Raw genomic sequence first — 20,528 nt, 5'->3', positions numbered from 1 at the left:
GCGCACATCCTTGCCGACGCCACCCAATCACGGCCTTCTCCTCCTCCACAGCCCGCCTCCAGCATCCGGGCCCCCGTCCATCTCTGACTGCCTACTGGCTGCCCGGGAGCCCGTCCCTAACTCGCGAGCGAAAAGAATCCTGGTCTTTGTAGTCCCCTGACGAAAAATGGAAAAAAGGACTGACAACATAGAACTCCACTTCCCAGGAAGCGCCGCGCCCCAGTGGCGGGAGAGGGTAGGTACCTTTGAATCGGAGGTTCTTTTTGGCCAGTTGGGAGACAAAAGTTTCCAAATTGCTATGGAAACAGACCCACTTACCTGGAACCCCGCGAATATATTTCTGCCCAGGAATCCCAAAATGCTTTGCTCCGTCATGGCTCCACAGGGTGAGACCAGACGTGGGGGGTAAATTCTGTACACACTGCCTGCCTGCCATCTCCCAGATGGCACCCAATAAGGCCTGCTACATGCATTCAGCACCTACTAGATGCCTGCCTGGCATAAGGAGCCACTCCTGTGCAGACTCTGTGGAAGCCCTGGCTTATTAGGGCAGATCCTGATGTTTTCCAGAGACAGGCCAGAGCTGGGCCTTTCTTCTTTCAGGGTCTCTGTTTACCATGGAAAAGACAAATGTGGGCTACGATCCTATCCAGATCTCTGTCTAGGATTCTGTAGCCCCAGACCTCCTGCAGCCCCATGTCTGCGCCAATAGCCGTAACTTCCCCAGGGACGCATCCCACATGACAAAGCTCTTCTGGTACCCCCTCCCCAAACACTGTGCCCCACCACGCCTCTGAGGGCCAGGTGAGGTGAGCCGAGGTCCTGCAAACGCTCAGGCAGGCATGTGAGAAAGCTCTTTACTGGGGGGTACAGCAAGGAGGAGCAAGGCCATCTCCCCCTACCTGCCCCCACCCCCTCCTAGGGCCCGACGGTGAAGGGGGTCTCCCCTGCAGACACCGGACCACCACTGTCTTTGGTACAATAAATAGAAAACAAGGGGGGGAGAGGGGCCAAGGGTCCAGTCCTTGGGGGGGGGTGCGCCTAGACCCCTCTCCTTGACCCCCTGCCCCAGGCCCCAGTCAGTGCAGGCCTCACCCACCCCAGCTGGGTAGCAGCAATTCCAGTCAAGGGGAGAGATGAGGATGGGAGCCCAGGGCCCCCAGATGGGGGGGGTATGGCTTCAGGAGGGGCCCCAGGGAGGGGGCTGGGTCATGAGCTGGCTGCCGTGCTCTGGGGTACACCACGGAGGCCCAAGCGAGGCCCCAGAGTGGCAGGGTTATCAGGGGGTGGGAGGGGTGGACGACCTCCTGTCATCCGAGTCCGGAGGGCTGAGGCAGCCGGGTGCTGGGGGGCAGGCGCTGGGTGAGGTGGGGAGCAGTCTGGAGGGCCGCCCGCCAGGCTCACATCCATCAGCTCTGGGGGTGGTGGTGAGGTTGGTGATGGGGGACGGCCAAGGCATCGGGGTTGAGGGGGTAACTGGGCCCCGGCCCCCGGCAGTGACGAGGCAGAGGCAGGGGCCTGATGTGTCTTGTGGGGCACATCACCCCCTGCCCAGGGGCGCAGCGGCTGGGAGGGTGGGACCTAAAGGAGCAAAGGAACAGTGGGTGATGGAGACCCAGGTCCTGAAGTCTCAGATACCCCACTACCCACCACCCAAGGCCCCAAGGCCCCAGTACCTGGGGGCTGTTCATCTCACAGTCAGTGACGGGGGGCCCAGGGCCCCCACAATATCGGTTGCTGTATCGGTAGGTCCGGTTGTCACTGGAGGAGCCGCTGGAGCCTCCTGGAAGTGCCAGGGGAGAAAATAAGGAGAAGCCTTAAGTGAGGAGAGGTGATGGCTGGGCTTCTGGGTGGCTGAGTCTGGTTCGTGACCCAGGCCCAGGCCTGGGCCTTGGGACTAGAGCCTATTTGAAGGATGGGGCCCAATTTTGAGATTATAGGTCAGAGTTCAGTTTTGGGTACCAGAGTCAGAAGCAGTTTTAGAAGCGTGAGCCCAAGCTGTTTCAGAGATCAGGTCACGACCGGTCAAAACTCTCTTTGCCCCACCCATTCTGGAGTTCAGGATGGCGCAGCTTCACAGCTCTAGGTGAAGGCCCAGTGGGGCAAGGTCCCCCAGGTCAGGCCGAAGCAGAGCTGCCCGCCCCCACCCCGTTCGACCCCACCTGGCACTGGGCACCCACCAGAGCTGGAGATGGAGCTGGCGGTGCTGGAGGAGGGACAGGTGTCAAGGGGTGCGGGCGAGGTGGAGGCACTGCTGCCTGCCGGGCCCGTGTTGGTGGCCTCATCAGCCGTGCGGCGGAAGAAGCTGTGCTGCAGAGCCCCCAGTGGGCTGATGCGGGCGGCGGGCTCATACTCCAGCATGCGCAGCACCAGGTCCTGGAAGCGGAGGTAGTCGGCGGGGCTGTGGCCCGGCTCCCCCGCCCGCCGGCCCCCGGGCCCGCCCGTCTGCACGCCCAGCACCTCCTGCAGCCGCCGTGTCCCGGGGCCCTGGTAATCCTGGCAGGGAGGGGGTGGGAGGGGGGGCAAGAGAGTGGCCGTCAGTGGGCAGGAGGGGCAGGGAGACACACACGGGGAAACAGAGGCACGAGAGAGAAAGTGGAAGGAGAGAAGCTAAGAAGAGTTGTGGGGTGGGTAGGAGAGATGGGGTGGGCCAGGACAAAGGAAAGGACAGACAAGGGGGAGAGGAAGTAAGGGAAAGACACAAGGGAGAGGAAGCAGGGAGAAAGGAAGCCCCAAGTGTGAGAGAGTGAGGGGCCACCAGGGTGGGAGGAGCGGCATGGGGCAGGGGCCGCACCTTCCTGAGTTCCTTTGTCCTTCGTAGGGTCCAGCCACCCCCAGGCAGCCGTTCAAAGTACTTGCGAGCCTTGGGTGCCTGGTCCAGCATGGGGGCTGGTGGGATACCCAGCACCTCCACAATCCGGTTCATCTGGTCCACCTGTGAGCAGGTGGGCAGTCAGGGTCAGCAGGCCAGCCAGGCCTCCGCCCCCTCCAGCACACCCCCTCCCTGGGAGCACACCTCATTGGAGCCACTGAAGAGGGGCTCTCCGGTGTGCATCTCCACCAGGATGCAGCCCAGGGACCACATGTCAATGGCCAGGTCGTAGGGTGTGCCCAGGAGCACCTCAGGTGACCGGTAGAAGCGGCTCTGGATGTACTGATAGATCTGGGGACGGAGCGGGGGAGAGAGCAACAGTCAGAGGTCCCAGGCTCCCCGAGCGGTGCCGCTGACATACCCAAAACCAAGACAAGCTTCCTGCCACGAAAATGGAGCATGGGGGTTCCAAACCTTGAGGTTATCACACCCACTTTCCAGGAGCCACTACCATCATTTTATTCATCAGCCTCAGAAGTCTCTGCTGGCCTAGTCTGACCCTCATCTCCAACCCGAAGCCTGACTCTGGACCTCTCTTGGTCATCAGAGGTTGGCAGGCTGTGAGCCCAGGCCCTTCCCACCCACCAGATCCAGACCCTTCTCAAGCCATCTCAAATGCCTCACACGAAGCTGCAAAACTAAAGCACCCGGCCCCCCACTCCCTCCTCAGTTTAAAGAGCTCAGGGTAACCAAAACTTAGCCAAGTGCCACTCCTGGCTCAAAGCCAACCCAACTCCACCCTGCCCATCTCTGACAGTCTCAAAACTGGCCCTGCCTCCCCAGCTTCACTCTTCCTTTCCTACTGGGTACTATACCCTACGGCCCTCTCCTTTACCTCCCCCATCCACCGGCCTTACAACTCTGTGCCACCAATGCCCCATCCCAACACTACCCTTCGGGCACCGGCCACCTCGGGCGGCACCCTACAACCCCAACCCCAACCCCAGCCCCACCCCGCCCCTCCGGCGCCAGCCAGCAGCTGGCCCCGCCCCTGCCACACCCACACCGCGAGCCCCGCCCCCGGGCCGGGCCGCTCCGCACCCGCTGGCCAAGCTGGCAGGAGCTGCCGAAGTCCACGATCTTGATGGCGCTGCGCTTGGGGTTGCAGAGCAGGATGTTCTCGGGCTTGAGGTCGCAGTGAATGATGCTGAGCTCGGGCGTGGCCAGGAAGAGCAGCGCCGTGCAGAGCTGCTGCGCCAGCTTCCGCGTCAGGTTCAGTGAGACGCCGCGGAAGTGTGTGTTGCGCAGGAGGTCGTACAGGTTGTAGGAAAGCAGCTCGAACACCAGGCACAGGTGGTTCCGGAACATGAAGTGCCGCTTCAGGTGCACTGCGGGCAAAGGGATGGAAAGGGGCCGACAGAGAAGGTGAGGCTCAGAGAGGGCCAGTGGCGGCGGCCTTATTACTGTGTACCAAGAAGAGCGGTCGGAAGCCGATCGGGGACTCTGCTTCTGCAGCTCTGGCCAAATTGTGGGGTGCCCACGGGAAGCGGCTGCTAGTCAGGGTGTTTTCTTTGTTTGTTTGTTTTTAAAGATTTTATTTATTTATTTGACAGAGACACAGCGAGAGAGGGAACACAAGCAGGGGGAGTGGGAGAGGGAGAAGCAGGCTTCCCGCTGAGCAGGGAGCCCGATGTGGGGCTCGATCCCAGGACTCTAGGATCACGACCCGAGCCAAAGGCAGACGCCCAACGACTGAGCCACCCAGGCGCCCTAGTCAGGGTGTTTTTATATGGTCTAGAACTTGATTCACATGAAGAGAATGATTTCCTTGATTAAGAGAAGTTCATTCTCTTCAAGGCTCTGTCAAACTTTCTGATAAAGAGAACGTTTCCCTTTGGTGCTGATGGGTCTTTAATGCCCTTCTACATTTCCTCATTTAATTTTGTAACTTTTAGTCTCAGTTCTGCTTATTTTTGTGGCAGCGGACACTCGTTTTCCATTTAGGGTAAGGATGTGTATTTAAAGAAACACACTCTTTCTGTCCACTTGCTTTTTGTAAGAGGAATCGGTATAAGAGGAAAAAGACTGACATAGCCGTTGAGAGTACAAGCATTGGAGCCCCGTGCCTGGTGAGATCACAGCCCCCCCCCCCCCACCGAGTGCAAAAGCTGTGCCCTTATGCAAGTGATAGCACCTGAATGCTTCTGTCTTCTCCAAGCTGTGGGCCAAGATACCCCTTCCCCCCAGGGCTGTGGTCAGACTGAAACCAGTTGATTCATGTCAAGTGCTTACATTGGGGCCTGACCCTTAGCAAGCACCCAATAAACTCCGACCAGCACCATCATGGGAATAGCGCAAAAGTTATGAACATAGGCAGCAGGAGAATCACTGATGTCAGGGAATTCCAGACTGGCCCCTGCCCGGAAGCTGCCAGCCCCACCCTGTCCTGGGTGTACCGCGGCCCCCAGCCTCACCTATGTAGTACTTCATCTCTGTGTCGTGCTGGTTCATCAGCTCCAGCAGCCGCAGCTCAATCTGGGCCTGGTTCAGGAAGGCCTTTTTGTTCTTGATGATCTTGATGGCCACCAGCTCCTGGGTCTGATGGTCATAAGCTTTCACCACCTGCCGGGGCGGGGCGTGTCACAAAGTGAGGAAATGGGGGGGAGCGGGGCGCCACTTTCTTGTGGGCCAACGTCAGTGGGTCCCCGTGCTCTCTGAGCCCGGGGTCAGGGTGGAGGGGGCCGCCCACACCTGGCCAAAGGAGCCCTTGCCGATGAGCGAGTCAATCTCGTAGCGCTCCAGCCAGCGCTCGCCGCTACGCACAATGTAGTCGTGGTTGTCATCGTCATAACCATGGTTCAGGACCTTCTTCTCCTTCTTGGTGCTCGGGTCCTGGGGCGGCGCTTGCTGGGCCCGCCGCTTCTTCTTCGCATAGTACACCTGCCCGGCCGGTCAGCCAGAAAGTGAGGACGGCTGCATGACCTGTGCCAGCAGGCAGGCCCCCCCCCCCCCCCCCGCCAGGCCCCCAGCCGGGCCCCCGGCCCCGCCCCCGCCCACCTCATTGATGTGCTTGTAGGTCTTGATGAGGTCCACGGAGAGCTTGCGCAGCGGGGCTGAGGTCGCGTCCCGGAAGGCCAGGGGCAGCCTCCGTGGCAACAGCCGCACATCAGGCAATACCTGCGGGGTCGGGGCGGGGGGTGGGCACTGAGGAGAGGCCTTCACCTCCGACCGCAGAACCCTCTGGGCGGCTGGGTCATTGTTACCACACACAGATCTACTTGGTTACTGGGTGACAACCCCACTGGGATAGAAATTCCCCAAGGGCAGGGACTGTCTGGTTCTTGCTCTATCTGCAGTGCCTGGAGCAGGGCCTGGCACATAGTGGGTGGTCATCAGAGATTTGCTGAGTGAATGAATGGTCAACTGTTTACCCCTGACCTTTCATCCCACACCTTTACTCCTTTCTGAACCTCTGTGGGAGAGATCAGATAGAAAACGTGGGGTCTGTCCTTCCCAATCCTTTGCCTGAGACCATCCATTCTGGGTGTCCCAACTTGAGGGCTGCCATCATGCTTTACCCTCATCCCATGGGGTCTTCCCATCCCTCACCCCCAACTCTGCACGTTTTTGCCCAGTCTTTCGGGATCCAGCACCCTGGACCTCCTACTCCATCCTGTGTCAAGCCCTACAGTTCAGAGCCTTGACAATCTCCACCCCTGAATATCTTTACTCTGTACCCTAAGATGCTGCTGGCTCCAAAATCCTTTGGGCTCAAACTTCACCCCCTTTCACCCCACCCGCCCATCTCTCACTATGGACCTTTCTTCCTTTGTGAACATTTACTGAGTGTTTCCTAGGTGCCAGGCACTGTTCTCAGCATTTTACATGCATTTCATTAACTTGTTTAACCTCACAGCAACCCTGCAAGGTAGGTATCATTCTTGGTTCCATTTTACAGAACAGAAAACTGAAGCAGGGAGAACCTGAGTCATTGAACCACCATGTCAGGATTTGAACCCAGGCTCTCCAAACAGCAACTCCTCTATTATCTTCTACTCCAGATGGGCCCTTCTGTCCCCAGGAGACTGCTCTGGGCAGCCTATCTTTCACTCCCAAGACCCTTCTATCCCCAGCCTCCCCCTGCCCCAGGCATGTGAGGAGCCAGCTGAACGCATACCTGCGTGTGCTCCTGGGGCCCCGGGAAGCCAGAGAAGGGACCATGGCCTGGTGGGACGGCCATGGTGGGCTCAGAGGGCCGCAGGGGAGCGAGGCCTGGAGCGGGAGCCCGGCCGGGGGGCGCCTTCTCGCATCCTGCACCTCGGCTGCCACCGCCGCTGAGACCTGAGAGCAGGCGGGAGGCAGGGGAACAACATGGCACAAGCGGATGTGGGGGGACGGGGCCAGGCGGAAAGAGGTGGACATCAGAGAGAGAAGGCAAGGCACAGGGGCAGGAGAAAAAGGACAACAGGTGGCAATGAAGAAAGGGGACAGAGAGAAGTGGTAGGGCAGGGGGGCGGTGGTGGCACAGCGAAGTCCCTCAACAAATGATTACCAAATAAATGAAGTAGGTGGCCCAAAGAGGGGAACATGTGAAAGGGGATGATTGGAAGCCAGGCAGGGGGATAGGCCATGACAGGAAAGGACAGAAAGACACCAATAATGGGGGGAGGAAGAGAAGAAAAAGAAACCACAGACAGTAGAGGGAGGAGGCTTCAACTCTTTGCTTCCCATTTCTGCTTGTGGCCCTCCCCAGCGCCCTCTCACACAAGATCCTGCCCTCCTGCAGTCTCCCCTGATTGTCAGGATCTCCTGTCTTATCACAGCAAGGTCCCTGCACTTCAAGATCTACCCTTCCCAGTAAATCCCTCAATCCAGAGAACTCTAGGATCCCCCCAAACCACATGAGAGAACTCTGGGCCCCCTCCAAACCCAAAGCAGAGTCCTCTGCAGGCCCCTAAAACCACATCAGGGTCCTGGGACCACACCAAGGCTATCTGGTTATATAGGGTTGTCCCTATATAAAAGAGTCCTACCCTATGACATTCTCATCCATCAGGGCACTCTCTTCCCAGGGGACCCTCCCCCTATCGTGCCAAGCCCTCATCCCTATACCCTTTCCTCCCATATTAGGGACTCCCCCCCCCCCCCCGCAGGTACTTTCTCTTGCCACATCAGGGATCTTCCCCATATTAGCCCCAGTCCCCCTCCCAATCAAGGCTCACTTTTCCTGATGAGAGCAAAGAGGAGGCGTCGTCTCTTCGCTCGCCCTTCTCTCTCCTACGCTGTATCTTCCCCTCCTCCCCCCATCCAATATTCCTACCAGGGCCCTTTCTCCAGTTACTCCTTTCTACATCAGGGTCAATCCACAACTGTGCCCATTCCTAGAAGGCCCCCAGAACCAAATCCCCCAAATATCACAGAGAGTTCTCCCCTCCCAGAGTACCTGCCACACCAAAATCCTCTCCCCACAGGCCTTCTCCCATGTCAGTCCCTTTCGCCTATGCCAAGCCTTGCCACTCCACGATCCCTCCTCTCTCTTGGAACTCCCCCGCCCCTCACCCGAAACAACCTCTTCCCTGGGGCCCTCCCACAGCAGGACCGACTCTCCCAGCACCCACCCCCTACCCGGGTCAGGGCTGGCGCGGGGCCCACGGGGGGCTGGGGCGCGGTGGAGCCCCCAGTGGGGTGGGCGAGCGGCCAGCATGGCGGCGGTGGCGGCAGAGAGGAGACGACCGCCTGTCCCGGCCCGGCCGGCCCGGCAAGCCCCGCGGCGGGGAGGGCAAGCGGGACAGGCGGCCCGGTGGGTGACAACAGCAGCCGCCGCCGCCGGGGGCGGAGAGAGGAGGGAACGAGGGTCAGCCCGGGGCACGCGGGGGAAGGGGAAAGCAGGTGGACGGGGGAGGGGCGGGTTAACCCTCGCCCCGCCGGCCCCGCCCCGCACAGCCACCCGCCCCTGGGGACCCAGGCGTCCCGCCCCCCACCCTGGAGACCCGCCCCGGTCGCCGGAGCCCCGGCGGGCGGGGCCGGACAGAGCTTGGCAGTCCGCACCTGCCATGGCAACAACCGTGCCATTGGCCGATGCTTCCAAGAGCTCAGCCAATCGCAGTTCAGAACAGCTGTTGCTAGGCGACGACGATGCAGCCAGAGGAGCCGAGCCCAAACAAAGGGCGGGAGCGGGGCCCCGCTACCCCCTCCCAGCCTCCCTCCCAAGACTGCTCCCTCGGGCTCGGCCCCTTCCAAGAATCCGACTATGAATAGCTAGGCACGGCCTGCACCTGCCCGCCGCCCCCCTGCTCTCCTCCCTCGGCCTCGTGCTAAGTCTGGCGGCGACGCGGGCAGGGCGGGTCCGTACTGCCCCCTCCCCGCGAGCTCGTGCAGCCCCACCTGTAGCCGCGTTGTTACCTGAGGGCGCGGGCAAGGGGACTCAAGCTGCTCGGGAAGCCCGAGCTCAGACCTGCCCACTGGCTGAAGGTATCCGGCGGACGCGGCGAGCCAGGGCCCCGATTACCCAGTAATGCAACCAGCAAAATGGCGACCACAACAAACCGGCCCCCCCCACCCCAGGCTCCGCCCCCACCCCCCATTCGCTTCCCCCACGTGACCCAGGGTAACACTCCGCGCCTGCGCCCAGCGGAGCTTACCGGCAGACACACACAGTAAGCTACCAACCCCGCCCAGGCGGCGGAACCCGGGTTACGGCTGCGCAAAAGGCAGCCAAGAAAGGAGCATGCGCACGACTGACCGGATGAGCTTGCCCATCCCCACCACCGGGCCAGTTGACGAATGGCGCATGCGCCCTGTGGAATGGTGGTCGCTGAGCGATCAGGCCCCAGGAGTGGTGGATGAAATTTTTGTTTTTAGGTAGGCCGGGCTTGAACTCACAACCCTGAGATCAAGACCTGCTCTGAGATCAAGAGGTCCACGCTTAAGCGACTGTGCCACCCAGGTGCCCCTGGATGAGTCTTTTAATAGAAAAACACACGTGAAACAGTAGCAACACAATCTCCTGGCAATCCAGATGGTGCGGGGCTTCAGTTCTTCACCTTGGGAGGTGGCCTGTGAGAGGAAGGAGAGAGGGGATTCAGAGCTTATCGCCATCTGGGGCACTCCTACCAAGTGCTGACCCGCAGGGCTTTGTCTGGGTGGGCTGCCCGCCCCTGCTCACCTGTACACACCCACCACCACTGCGTGGTCTCTTTCATATGGCTCTAAGGTCAACTGCTCCTGGGGCTTCATGTTCTCCTGCTGCATCTTCTTCACTTCAGAGGCAAACACAGCCTCAGCAGAGGCCGTGGAGTCAATGCAGTTGGCCTGCAGAAGAGAGAATTTGAAGCTTGCAGCAAGGCTTTGGGCTGTTTTCCCTTTTTTCTGCTCTTTAAACCACAAGTTGTTTTCATTGGAAACTCAGTGAAACTCAGGTTTTGGAAATGTAGGGAAAGACTTCATTAGAGAAGTTTTCAATTTGGTTTGGATTTGGAACAGGAAGACTTCAACAGAGACCTATTTATCTTAAAGCCAGTGTTTCAATTTTACACCCAGGGTTCCCCCCCACTTCCTCTTCTTTAACAATGTAATAATGCTGAGAATACTAAAACAAATGCAGCAAAAGGCTAACAAATGGTGAATCTGGCTGAAAATCTTTATTTCAAAATAAAACGTTTTTCGAAATGCATCTAGCACTCATCTAAAATTTATTTTGTACCAGACTTTATAAACACTACTTATTGATAAATTTAATGCTTACATCAACACTAAAAGAGATATGACTAATATTTCTACTTGACAAGTGAAACAAGCACACAGGTTAGGTAACTTGCTGAGTCACAGAGCAAGCTGGAATTCAAACTCAAATGGTCAACTCAGCAATCATGCACTCGACCACTACTGATCATTCTATCGCCTATTTAAACCCGAAGTTTTTTTAGTTTTGTAGACATTTTTCATCATGTGCTATTTGACTAGGGGTTGGGGGGCAGGGATAGAGGCTGGGAATAGACTACCTGGATTAGGGAGGATGGAGACCCCCTTGTTTTTGACTAGCTGCTTGGCAGTTACAAAGAAGGTACTACCATCCCATCTTAGACTCCTCTAAGCCCCGCACCTTAATAGAAATCACAAAGTGTCCTCCGTTACGAAGGAAAGTGTGGGCATTCAGGGCTACGATCCGGGTCTGGTCTGGCTGGGCCACATCGGCAAAGATCACATCCACCATTGCTAGGGAGAAAGAAGTGGCAGTTACAAGCTGGATCCACCCCATCTTCCCAGCTCCTCCCATGAGGCCTGTGCCCCAACACCATGTTTCTGGCAGTCTTCCCTGCTTCCAGTCTCCCTTCCCCCATTGATTCCCTCCCTCCACAGTGCCCCCAGGATGGGTCCAAAACCCAATCACACCATCCATTCATTCCTCTTGTAAACCATGATTGCCACCTCCTCTGTGGCCAGCCCTGGGCCAGGTGTGGGGGACAGAGACAAGTTAGACCCGGACCCTGCCCTCGAAACGCTCCCAGGTCTGGGAGGAGACAGACACGTCATCAATAAAGCAAGTAAAGATGAGCACTTACAGGCAAGAGTGTCTGCGGGATTGTCAAAGGAAAATAAGTTGGAGGACAAAAGGGTATGGTATGAATGCATGGGAAAAAAAAACCCCTCAAAATCAGCGGAATGTGAGGTATTATTTTTAAGCCAGTGTGATTGAATAAAACAAACAAAAACATGACATAATGAAAATTGACTTTTTTAAGCTGGGAAAAGCAGACATGAAATTGCTCATACTGGTTACCTCTGAGGGTGGTTTATAATGGTTTTACATTATACATCCAAAAAAAAATTTTTTTTTTAAAACACAGTAATATTCATAATGGGCCCCTCTGGGCCAGACCACACTCAGTTTGTGCTTTCTGGGTTATGATCACCCCAGATGATGAGGAGGAGGACCTCTGAAGGGGGCTGTCATACGTAAGCCAGCAGCAGCATAAAAAGTACCATGTTTTAGAGGGAGGCAGGACGTATGGGAGTACCCAGGGAGAGGGGCAGGAGAGGTCGAAGGAAAGGAGGTCAGCCTCTCAAGGGGTGCCAGACACCCAAGCTCCACAGCCTCACCTGGCTCCCCTCACCCTCTTCATTCCTACAGACTCAGGAGGCCTGCTCATCTACTGTGATTCCATTCCAGTCAGGGCTCTGGCTACCTCTTCCAAAAAACCTGGAGTGGCCTGGCCTACACCACCTGAGCCAACCCCTAGACCCCTCACCGATGAGCATGCGGTATTTGTGTGGGTGCCGAGCATCTTCAATAACAGGAATAATGTTGGTCCTCTTCTTGGCTAAGTTAATGAGGTCACGGCCAGAGCGGTGGGAGAACTCAACTGCATAGACTAGACCGTCCTAAAAGAAATCAAATAATAAAAACACCGATACCAGTTCTTAGATGGAACACCACTTTGGGCCCAAACACTACATGTAGCATCTATTCAAATCCCTGAATCAAAACCCTTTTGACAACTATTGTTGCCAAGGGTTATTCAGTCCCTCTGCACTTGATCTGAGAGCCCAGTCCCCCAATACAGGCTTCAAACCAGGAAGCCAGGGCACAGCGATGAAGTCCTAACAGCTAAGAATATTTACAATGGGCCAGGCACTGCTCTGAGTACTTTACAGGAATTCACTCGTTTCTCTTCACAGCAACCTGATTTTCCAGGGTGGTAAACTGAGGCTCAGAGAGTTTAAGTAACCTGCCAAAAGCCACCTCACTGTTAAATGCCCACACCAGAGCCTGGGATTTGTAACCACTAAATGACACAGCCTACAGTCATGCAGAGGAGCTGGGGGTCCTGAAGTGAGATGTGGGGGGGCCCGCTAACCAGGGAGCCTGCACAGCAACACAGAAATGCAGGCCCAGAAACTGACATCTGTTTTTTTCAGAGAAACCAGAAGACCAGATTTGGAGGCATACATTTTTAAAGAGGGCAACCAAATCCAACAGTCTCCACCCTAGGCCCCTCTAACTGCACTTCCCCCAACACACATGTCTCTTCCCTCCAGACCAAGAACTCAGGAGTGAGACTAAATGAGGCTTTGGAGACCAGATGCTTGAAGCTGCTTCTTCTACCACAAGCACTCTGAAGGAAGGGCCTAGCCCCAAGCCACACAGTGCAGGGAAGCAGCCAGGGCCAATGACTCCAGGCTGGCTGAGAGGCAGCCTCTCCCCTCCCTTCCACCACACCACCTGCCCTTACTCGCCCCTCTTTACCCCTCCATCCACTCACCGCGCCTACGATGTCAGAGACGTGGGAGACAGTGGTGCCTGATGCAGCCCCAAGGTAGAGCACCTTGGCCCCTGGCTTGATATGGATCTGGTCCACGCCGCCCAGGATTGCTGCTGCCAGCTTGGAGCGGAAGGGGTTCCAGGCACGGTACTCGATTTTGTCGTCTCCCTCCTGGGCCGGGAGAGATGGGGGGGGGGAAGTCAGTGCCAGGCTTTTCTGCTTGACCCTACTGCCCTTAGCCCTAGGGCCCTGGGCGCTCGTTCATTGTTCAAGAAATGAACATAGATGCACGTCGGTGACCATGACAGATGCAGTACCCGCCCTCTCATGGAGGTTACTGACTCAGGTAGAAGGGGCAGGGACAGACAATAAACACAGAGATAAAAGATCATACCCATTACCAGCAAGACCTGTGCATTCATTCACCAAACATTCGCTGTGCAGCATATACTGTGGGTCAGACCCTATGCCAGGCACTAGGGACGCACAGTGTATGAGACCAAGACCCTTGTCCTCAGGGATAAGTATACACTGAACTAACACATACAGTACCGTAGCCAGTGACAGCTGCTAAGGCAAAGATCAAGGAAGGAGGACATGAAGTAGGAGGAATGGGCTGAGGAACATGGGAAAATGACACAGGGTAGCCAGGGAAGAGCCCAGAAGGAGACATTTGCAGTAGAAGGAGGTGGGGGCCAAGCAAGTTACCTGGGGAAGCACATTTGAGGCAGTAGGAAAGGCAGCAGAAAGCCCCAAGCAGGAGTGTGCTTGGCCGTAAAGAAAATGACACGGGATAGTAGGGCAGAGTGTGGGCAGGAGGGCTGCTTGTGACAGACTGGGTGGCGCAGGCGGCCTTGTGAGGAAGGGAACGAGCCACACACAGCCGGGAAAGCAGTGTTCACGGCAGAGGGAAGAGCAGGAGGTCTGTAGAGCTGGAAGACACTAGGCCAGGGGGTAGGCAGCGGGAACTGGAGTGTGCAGGGTCTCCTGGGCCACACTGAGGACCTGAAGGCAATGGGGATCTGACTTATGTATTAAGATGACCCCCCCAGCCCCGCGGCTGGCATGTGCAGGACACGTGGTGGGGGCGGGGAGACCAGACCGCGGGCTACCCTGTTAGCTGGGGCCCTGGGCTCACCGCAATTGAGACTCTCTTCTCTCCATAAACCGATTCTCCAGGGACCAGATTTTTGGTGACAAGTGCATCTTCCTTCCCTCGACAAATGAAGACACCTAAGCGAGGAGACCAGCACAGGGTGAAGACTCCGGGGTGCACCCCACCCCACCCCACCCTCAGCAGCTCCCGGCCCTCCTCACTCACCTTCATGCCGATGAGGTTCCACCATCACATTCTTCCCCGACTGGTTTCCTCTTTTCCCTCCCCGACCACGACCCCGGTTGCCACCAGACTGGAAACCTCCACCTAAAAGGCAGAGAGGCAGTGAGACAGGGAGATCCCATGATCTCTTCCCTCCCCGAGCCCCAAGCCCAGGCAAAGCCTCCTGACCATTTCCCCTCCACTCACCACCTCGTCCTCCGCCTCCTCGGCCTCGGCCCCTAAAGCCGCCACCACGACCTCTGCCCCCGCCAAAGCCTCCTCGGCCTCCACCACGACCACCACGGTCACCAAAGCCCCCTCGGCCACCGAAGCCGCCCCCACGGGGGCTGAAACCTGTAGTGGCCACAGAAAGGGGAATCAGAGAAATGAGGTTGGAGAAGTTATGTCTCATAATCGCACCGGGCGGCGTCCACAATATCCACAAGAGCAGAAAAATCAGGACTAACCCAGACGTCCATCGGCAGAATGGGCAGAATAAGCAACAATGACAAGGATCTACAGTTACACACAACAGATAAATAGATCTTAGGGTCATAATGTTAAGTGAAAAAGAAAGTTGAAGAAAACCACATCCAACACAGTATCTTTTATAAAGCTCAGCAACAACTAAAATTAAACAATGTCATGCTATAACCCACCTGCTATGCCGCTCCCCCCAGAGGCCAAGGGGATGATAAGGCAAAACTCACAGTACTGGAGATTTGGGTAGGGGGGGGAATACCTAGGTAGATGTAGGTTACTGGCAATGTTCTGCTTTTGTTGGTCAGACAGCAGATTTGCAGAATCCACTCTATTTTCAGTGTTAGTGTGAAGAGGCGAAAACACCACGCGTGTGCGCACATCATGGCAGTAGGGTCCCCCAGACCCTGGAAACATTTCCATGCCCTCCCACTCCTGAACTTGGGTCTGGAAGCAAAGGGCCAACCCCCAAACAGAGGAGAGGTGGGCATGATGTCTTTCCTGCTACCCGATCTCCCTGCTCGCAAACTTGCATAAGTCTCTCCTAGCTCAGGGAGGAAAAAAACAAGAATAAAAAATCAAATTGTCCTTTATGGATGAATGACAGTGCATAAGCAATTTAGGGCTTGTCAATGGGACTGAAAGTTGAAGGAGAAAAAAAAGATCCAAGGAGACGATTTTCATCACCTTAAGTCAGAGCAAACCTGTTCACTGAGCACATAACAATGGCGGAAGTAGATGGAATTCTGGTGCCAACAGATTCAGTATCTGACTTTTCTGTACCAGTGTCCTAAGCTCCGCAGTACTTTCAGCAAAACACGAGTTATAAAACAACAGGGTGAAAATTAGTGATGCTTTAAAATGATCTCACATGATGTCAACTATTTAATAGTAAACTTGCCACAGTTTGTTTGTTTGTTTTTTAAAAGATTTTATTTATTTATTTGACAGAGAGAGAGAGACAGTGAGAGGGAACACAAGCAGGGGGAGTGGGAGAGGGAGAAGCAGGTTTCCCGCTGAGCAGGGACCAGGATGTGGGGCTCAATCCCAGGACCCCAGGATCATGACCTGAGCCGAAGGGCAGATGCTTAACGACTGAGCCACCCAGGCGCCCCCAGAGTTACTGTAAAGGTGCGTTATTATATTCATGTGTTATGAAAGCTTCACGCATTGCAATGGTGTCAAAGATGAAAATGTAGCGGCGCCTGGGTGGCTCAGTGGGTTAAGTGGCTGTCTTCAGCTTGGGTCATGATCTTGGGGTCCTGGGATCAAGCCCCGTATCAGACTCCCTGCTTGGAGGGGAGTCTGCTTCTCCCTCTGCCTCTGTTCCCGACCCCACCCCAGCTCTTGTGCACTCTCTCTCAAATAAATAAAATCTTAAAAAAATTTTTTTAAACGATAAAAATGGAGAACTTTTCACCATTATTACTAATTTAAGTGTTATAAATTAAGTTTCAGAACTCCTGAGAGTTGTCTACCTTAACTCCCTTACTCCCTCTACAGTCTCCTGTCCACACGGCAGCTAGTGATTGACCTTTTCCAAACCACAAAACTGGATCTCTTCATCCCCCTGCTAAATCCTTTCAGTGGTTTTCCATCACACTGAAAATGCAACCAAAACTCCTTTCTCTGGCTTCCAAAGCTCGAAATCAGTGGCTCTCACCTTTGACTAATCCCTGGAGCCTAGAGATCCTGATTTAGGTGTCAGGTGTAGGGGCCTGAGCATAGGGCTTTTTAAAGTTGCCCAGGCGATTCTAAATGTGCAGCCTGAAGTAAGAACCACCATCACACGGCTCTGGCTTCCACTGACTTTTATGACCTCACTCTTTCTATGCCAGGCCTCATGCTCTTCCTCCTCAAACTCCCTCTCCAGCTTCTAAACCTTTTTATACCTGCTGTTCCCACTGCCTGGCTTGAGACATTTACTGGGCTCACCCACTTCCTCACTGCACTCAGGTCTCGGATGAAACATTCCTTCTTCAGAAGGGCCTTTGGGCTCCCTACCCTTCACCTGGCTTTCTTGTTTTTCCTATCAATCAACACACGTGGCACATTTTATTTTATTACTGCCTGATTCCAGCACCAGATTCAAGGCCCCAAGGGACCTGGATGTGTTTCAGTTTTTCAAGATTTTATTTATTTATTTGACAGAGGGAGAGAGAGGGAACACAGCAGGGGAGTAGGAGAGGGAGAAGCAGGCTTCCCGCCGAGCAGGGAGCCTGATGCGGGGCTCGATCCCAGGACCCTGGGATCATGACCTGAGCCGAAGGCAGACGCTTAAGGACTGAGCCACCCAGGTGCCCCAGGGACTGGGATGTTTTAATTGTTTTGGTCACACTGCATCCCAGCACCATGCACAACACTTGGCACAAGTGTGGGCTCAATAAATATTAAGTGAGCTGAGCTGTCTGCTGATGACTCTTAAACCTCTGGGTTCTGCCTCAGGGGGAAAAAAGCACCCTCTCTGTTCATTCAGGAAGCAGGCGATGACATGGTGACCAGAGCCGTAGTCCCCTCCCCTCAAGCAGTTCATGTGTCCCATACAGGATGATGGAGATGCCACTCCTGACCCTAGAGAGTAGGGAAGGTTCATGGGAATCTTGCAAAACTTTATCTGTAAGACAGAGATATGGTGATAACACAGTGCCCACCAAAGAGAGCTGGAAAGAATAAATGACTTAATACACACAAAGCACTTCCCTCAACACACTTCCTGGCACACAGTTTGAATATGAGTATTCAAATGAGGGGACGGAGAGTCCCCCTGCCCTCCCTCTTAGGGAAGACACCACTAGGCCTAAGAGACTCTCAACCCAGGCCTGATGGAACAGAGATCCGAGAAGTGTGGCCATGGCAGGGGGCACCGGGGGCATGAGTGTAAACTTTCAGGCCCAGGTACTCAAAACGTATCTTAATTCATTTCAGGTCCTGGGGAGCTTCCAACAATGTACTAAAAGTACCCACTCCTCAGGGAAACTACATGTTCACACACAGTTTTCCAGAAGTTTTGGGAGGAGGTTCCATGGACCCCCTGGTTTAAACCTTGCTCTCCTCCCACAATCTTCCCCATCTCAAAAACTGGACACTATCCTTCCAGTTACACAAGCCCAAACCCTGAGGGATCCTTGACCCCTCTCTTATACCCACATACAAGCTGCTGGCTCTATCTTCAAAATACATTTCCAAACCATGACAATGTGTCAGGCGGGTCCACTGCTACCACCCTGGTCCAAGCCACATCACCTCCTCCCAGATCACAGCAACAAGCTTCCCACTGATGCACCTGCTTCCACTTCTACTCCCCTGAAGTCCTTTACACACACAAGCCAGAAGGATCCTTTTAAATGCATCCATCAGGGGCGCCTGCATGGCTCAGTCATTGGGCGTCTGCCTTCCGCTCAGGTTGTGATCCCGGGGTCCTGGGATGGAGCCCCGTATTGGGCTCCCTGCTCTGCAGGAAGCCTGCTTCTCCCTCTCCCACTCCCCCTGCTTGTGTTCCTGCTCTCGCTATCTCTCTCTGTCAAATAAATAAATAAAATCTTTGAAAAAAATATTAAAAAAAGTAAAAAAAATAAATGTGTCCATTAGACTCCATCATATACCTGCTCACAATCTCCCCAAGTCTTCTTCTCTCAGACTCAAATCCTTAGGGGAGAGCTGACTCTTTTAACAACTTCTGCAACTTTATATCCTAACACAATGAGGGAAGGGTTGGGAGGAAGGTGTATCCTCCATTTCTGGGGGAATCAGATTATAGGGTGCCTGCAGGCATGCCAGGGTCTGATGGAGATACACAGTCCAGCACCACGCCCCCCCCATTTCAACAGATCTCCAAATGCTGAAGAAAAAGGGAGTTTGGGAGCGGATACGTGGATCCACAAACCCAGCCGCCCCCCGCCCCCACCAAATGACCCCATCTCTCCACACATGGAGGGAAAAGAAAAGGGAAGAAAAACGAAGACCTGCACTAAGAAACAGACTTTATGGGTCACAGTGGGAAGATTTCCCCAAACGCTAGAGGAGCAAGTTGTGGGGAGGGGCACGACCTGATGGCCTGATTTAGAAAGACCTGAGACACCAGGGAGAAAGACCCTAATTTTGTTCCTCTTGAGAACCATAAAGCTAACAATTAGAGACAATACTATTATGTTGTATTTCCCTGTGCTATTTCCCCCCAGTTTTCTTGAGATATAACTGACACATAACATCGTGTAAGGCTACTGTGTACAACCTGTTGATTTGTACATTTAAATACCGCAAAAAGATTACAATATACTATTTTTTCTTAACACGATCTTGCTAAATCAGGAGCCATTTTACTCTTAAGAAAACAGACTCAGAGGGTAAAGCCACTTGCCCAAGGTCACACAGTAGCTTAAGAAGCAAAGCTAGTACTGAAACTTTGAACTAAGACCTTTCTGCTGTCAAAGCCAGGACTCTCATCAATCTGCCACGAGGGAGGTGGGGTGGGCTCATCAGAATCTCGGGGAAAATCACATGAATAAAATCACTCATGTCCTGTGACTATCTCCCTCCCCCACCCCATGCTAAGCCCATCTTGGGCTTGTGAAGGTTCATCTCACCGCGACTTGAGAATCACAATCACTCAAATCTCAGAGACCCGCCTCTCCGGAGAGTAGAGAGCGGGAAAGTGGGACAGAGAAGGCCACACACTATCAAACCGGGAGTCCTAATTCACTTGGGCCCTCTCTGAGAAGCCTGGTCTGGGAGCTGAGGGAACGGTCATTGTGGCGGTGATACGGGAGGCAAACGGGGGTCCTCTCCGACCCCAAATCGGGACTCTTCACCTGTGAACCAGGACATTATCCCCAAATCCCACGGCCTGAGATCCAAGCCCCCAGATGCCTGGATCCAGACTCTGGGTCAATGCTCCCGACTGCCACCCCCAGCCCAATAACCAAGATCCCTAATCACGGTCTCAATGAGATGAATCCTAGTTCAGGAACCCCCCATTCCAGGCCCAAGACCCTCGACTCACGACCGCAACCTCCGAAGCCGGCCACAGACCTCCAGACCAGGAACCCGAACCCCCGACTCAGCATCCATCACAGGGCGGAACCAAGCCCGCCTTTCCACAGGAGACAGGAACCAGGACCCCGACCCCACAAGGGACCGGATCTCCTGCCCCTAGGCCCCGCCCCCCCGACTCCGGTCTGGCACCCCGATTCCCGCCGGCCCCAGTCCCTGACCCCGGACCCCAACCCCGGCCTGCACCTGGCTTCATGGCGAGAGCTCAGCTCCCCGGCTCCGGACTCTGCGGCGTCCCAGACTACACGAGTCCTGTGCTTTCGCACGTGGAAAGGAGCGCACGCGCGGCGACGTACGGCGCGTGACGCAACTTCGCAACCCCGCCCCTCGGAGCCCCGGCTGCGCCCGCGGCCTAGCGCGCGCGCTGTAGGCGGGGTTTCGCAAGCCTCTCGGGGCCCCACCCCCCTCGGCCGCTTTGGCGCTGTCTTTACGCGCTGCTCGCGCAGAGATCGCTAAGGTGATCGCGCTTCCCGCTGCCACTTCACGCGTGCAAGCCTCCCGGTAATCAGGGTTCATCAGCAGGCCTTCGCACGCCCTGTGCCCTCTTCCCGTCTTCTCTATTTCTTTCTTTCTTTTTTTTTTTTTTTAAGATTTTATTTATTTACTT

At 55.2% G+C, this 20,528-nt stretch overlaps 2 protein-coding genes across 6 annotated transcripts; both read right to left on the bottom strand.

The window, feature by feature from the left end:
* Positions 1-826: 826 nt before the first annotated feature.
* DYRK1B (dual specificity tyrosine phosphorylation regulated kinase 1B) lies at positions 827-9,378 on the bottom strand. 4 transcript variants are annotated; one of them, XM_073885393.1, is made up of 12 exons: positions 8,438-9,378; positions 6,990-7,153; positions 5,870-5,989; positions 5,564-5,752; positions 5,287-5,434; positions 3,914-4,200; positions 3,017-3,163; positions 2,795-2,935; positions 2,461-2,496; positions 2,181-2,376; positions 1,677-1,783; positions 827-1,581 (listed from the first exon to the last, which is right to left on the bottom strand). In XM_073885393.1, the coding sequence occupies exons 1-12, from the start codon at positions 8,865-8,867 to the stop codon at positions 1,210-1,212; spliced, it is 2,337 nt and encodes a 778-aa protein (XP_073741494.1). In that variant the 5' UTR covers positions 8,868-9,378; the 3' UTR covers positions 827-1,209. The 4 variants fall into 4 exon arrangements, with proteins under 4 accessions (XP_073741494.1, XP_073741493.1, XP_073741495.1 ...); XM_073885392.1 differs by having other exon boundaries at positions 2,181-2,496; XM_073885394.1 differs by lacking the exon at positions 2,461-2,496 and having other exon boundaries at positions 8,438-9,377.
* A 359-nt stretch (positions 9,379-9,737) lies between these two features.
* On the bottom strand, positions 9,738-20,233 carry FBL (fibrillarin). 2 transcript variants are annotated; one of them, XM_025854240.2, is made up of 9 exons: positions 20,108-20,233; positions 14,600-14,746; positions 14,396-14,497; positions 14,213-14,307; positions 13,075-13,245; positions 12,061-12,193; positions 10,914-11,026; positions 9,978-10,123; positions 9,738-9,868 (listed from the first exon to the last, which is right to left on the bottom strand). In XM_025854240.2, exons 1-9 carry the CDS (start codon positions 20,115-20,117, stop codon positions 9,844-9,846), a joined length of 942 nt encoding a protein of 313 aa, XP_025710025.1. In that variant the 5' UTR covers positions 20,118-20,233; the 3' UTR covers positions 9,738-9,843. The 2 variants fall into 2 exon arrangements, with proteins under 2 accessions (XP_025710025.1, XP_025710024.1); XM_025854239.2 differs by having other exon boundaries at positions 14,396-14,746.
* Positions 20,234-20,528: the final 295 nt, after the last annotated feature.

This window comes from Callorhinus ursinus, unplaced genomic scaffold (genome assembly GCF_003265705.2).
Source record: "Callorhinus ursinus isolate GAN/ISIS: 27379988/994484 unplaced genomic scaffold, GSC_fseal_2.0 scaffold61, whole genome shotgun sequence".
NCBI classification, from domain to species: Eukaryota; Metazoa; Chordata; class Mammalia; order Carnivora; family Otariidae; genus Callorhinus; species Callorhinus ursinus.
Note: the sequence above shows the minus strand (reverse complement) of the source record. Positions and strands in the feature narration are given on the sequence as shown.

Coding starts and splice junctions, on each gene's coding strand:
- DYRK1B (XM_073885392.1), bottom strand. CDS start 8,867: ATGGCAGGTGCGGACTGCCAAGCTCTGTCCGGCCCCGCCCGCCGGGGC. Junction 4,201..5,286: donor AGAGATGAAGTACTACATAG/GTGAGGCTGGGG, acceptor CTTTGCCCGCAG/TGCACCTGAAGCGGCACTTC. Junction 3,164..3,913: donor CCTGCCAGCTTGGCCAGCGG/GTGCGGAGCGGC, acceptor CTCCGTCCCCAG/ATCTATCAGTACATCCAGAG.
- FBL (XM_025854239.2), bottom strand. Junction 12,194..13,074: donor TCTCTGACATCGTAGGCGCG/GTGAGTGGATGG, acceptor GATTTCTTTTAG/GACGGTCTAGTCTATGCAGT. Junction 9,869..9,977: donor GTGGTGGTGGGTGTGTACAG/GTGAGCAGGGGC, acceptor TTCCTCTCACAG/GCCACCTCCCAAGGTGAAGA.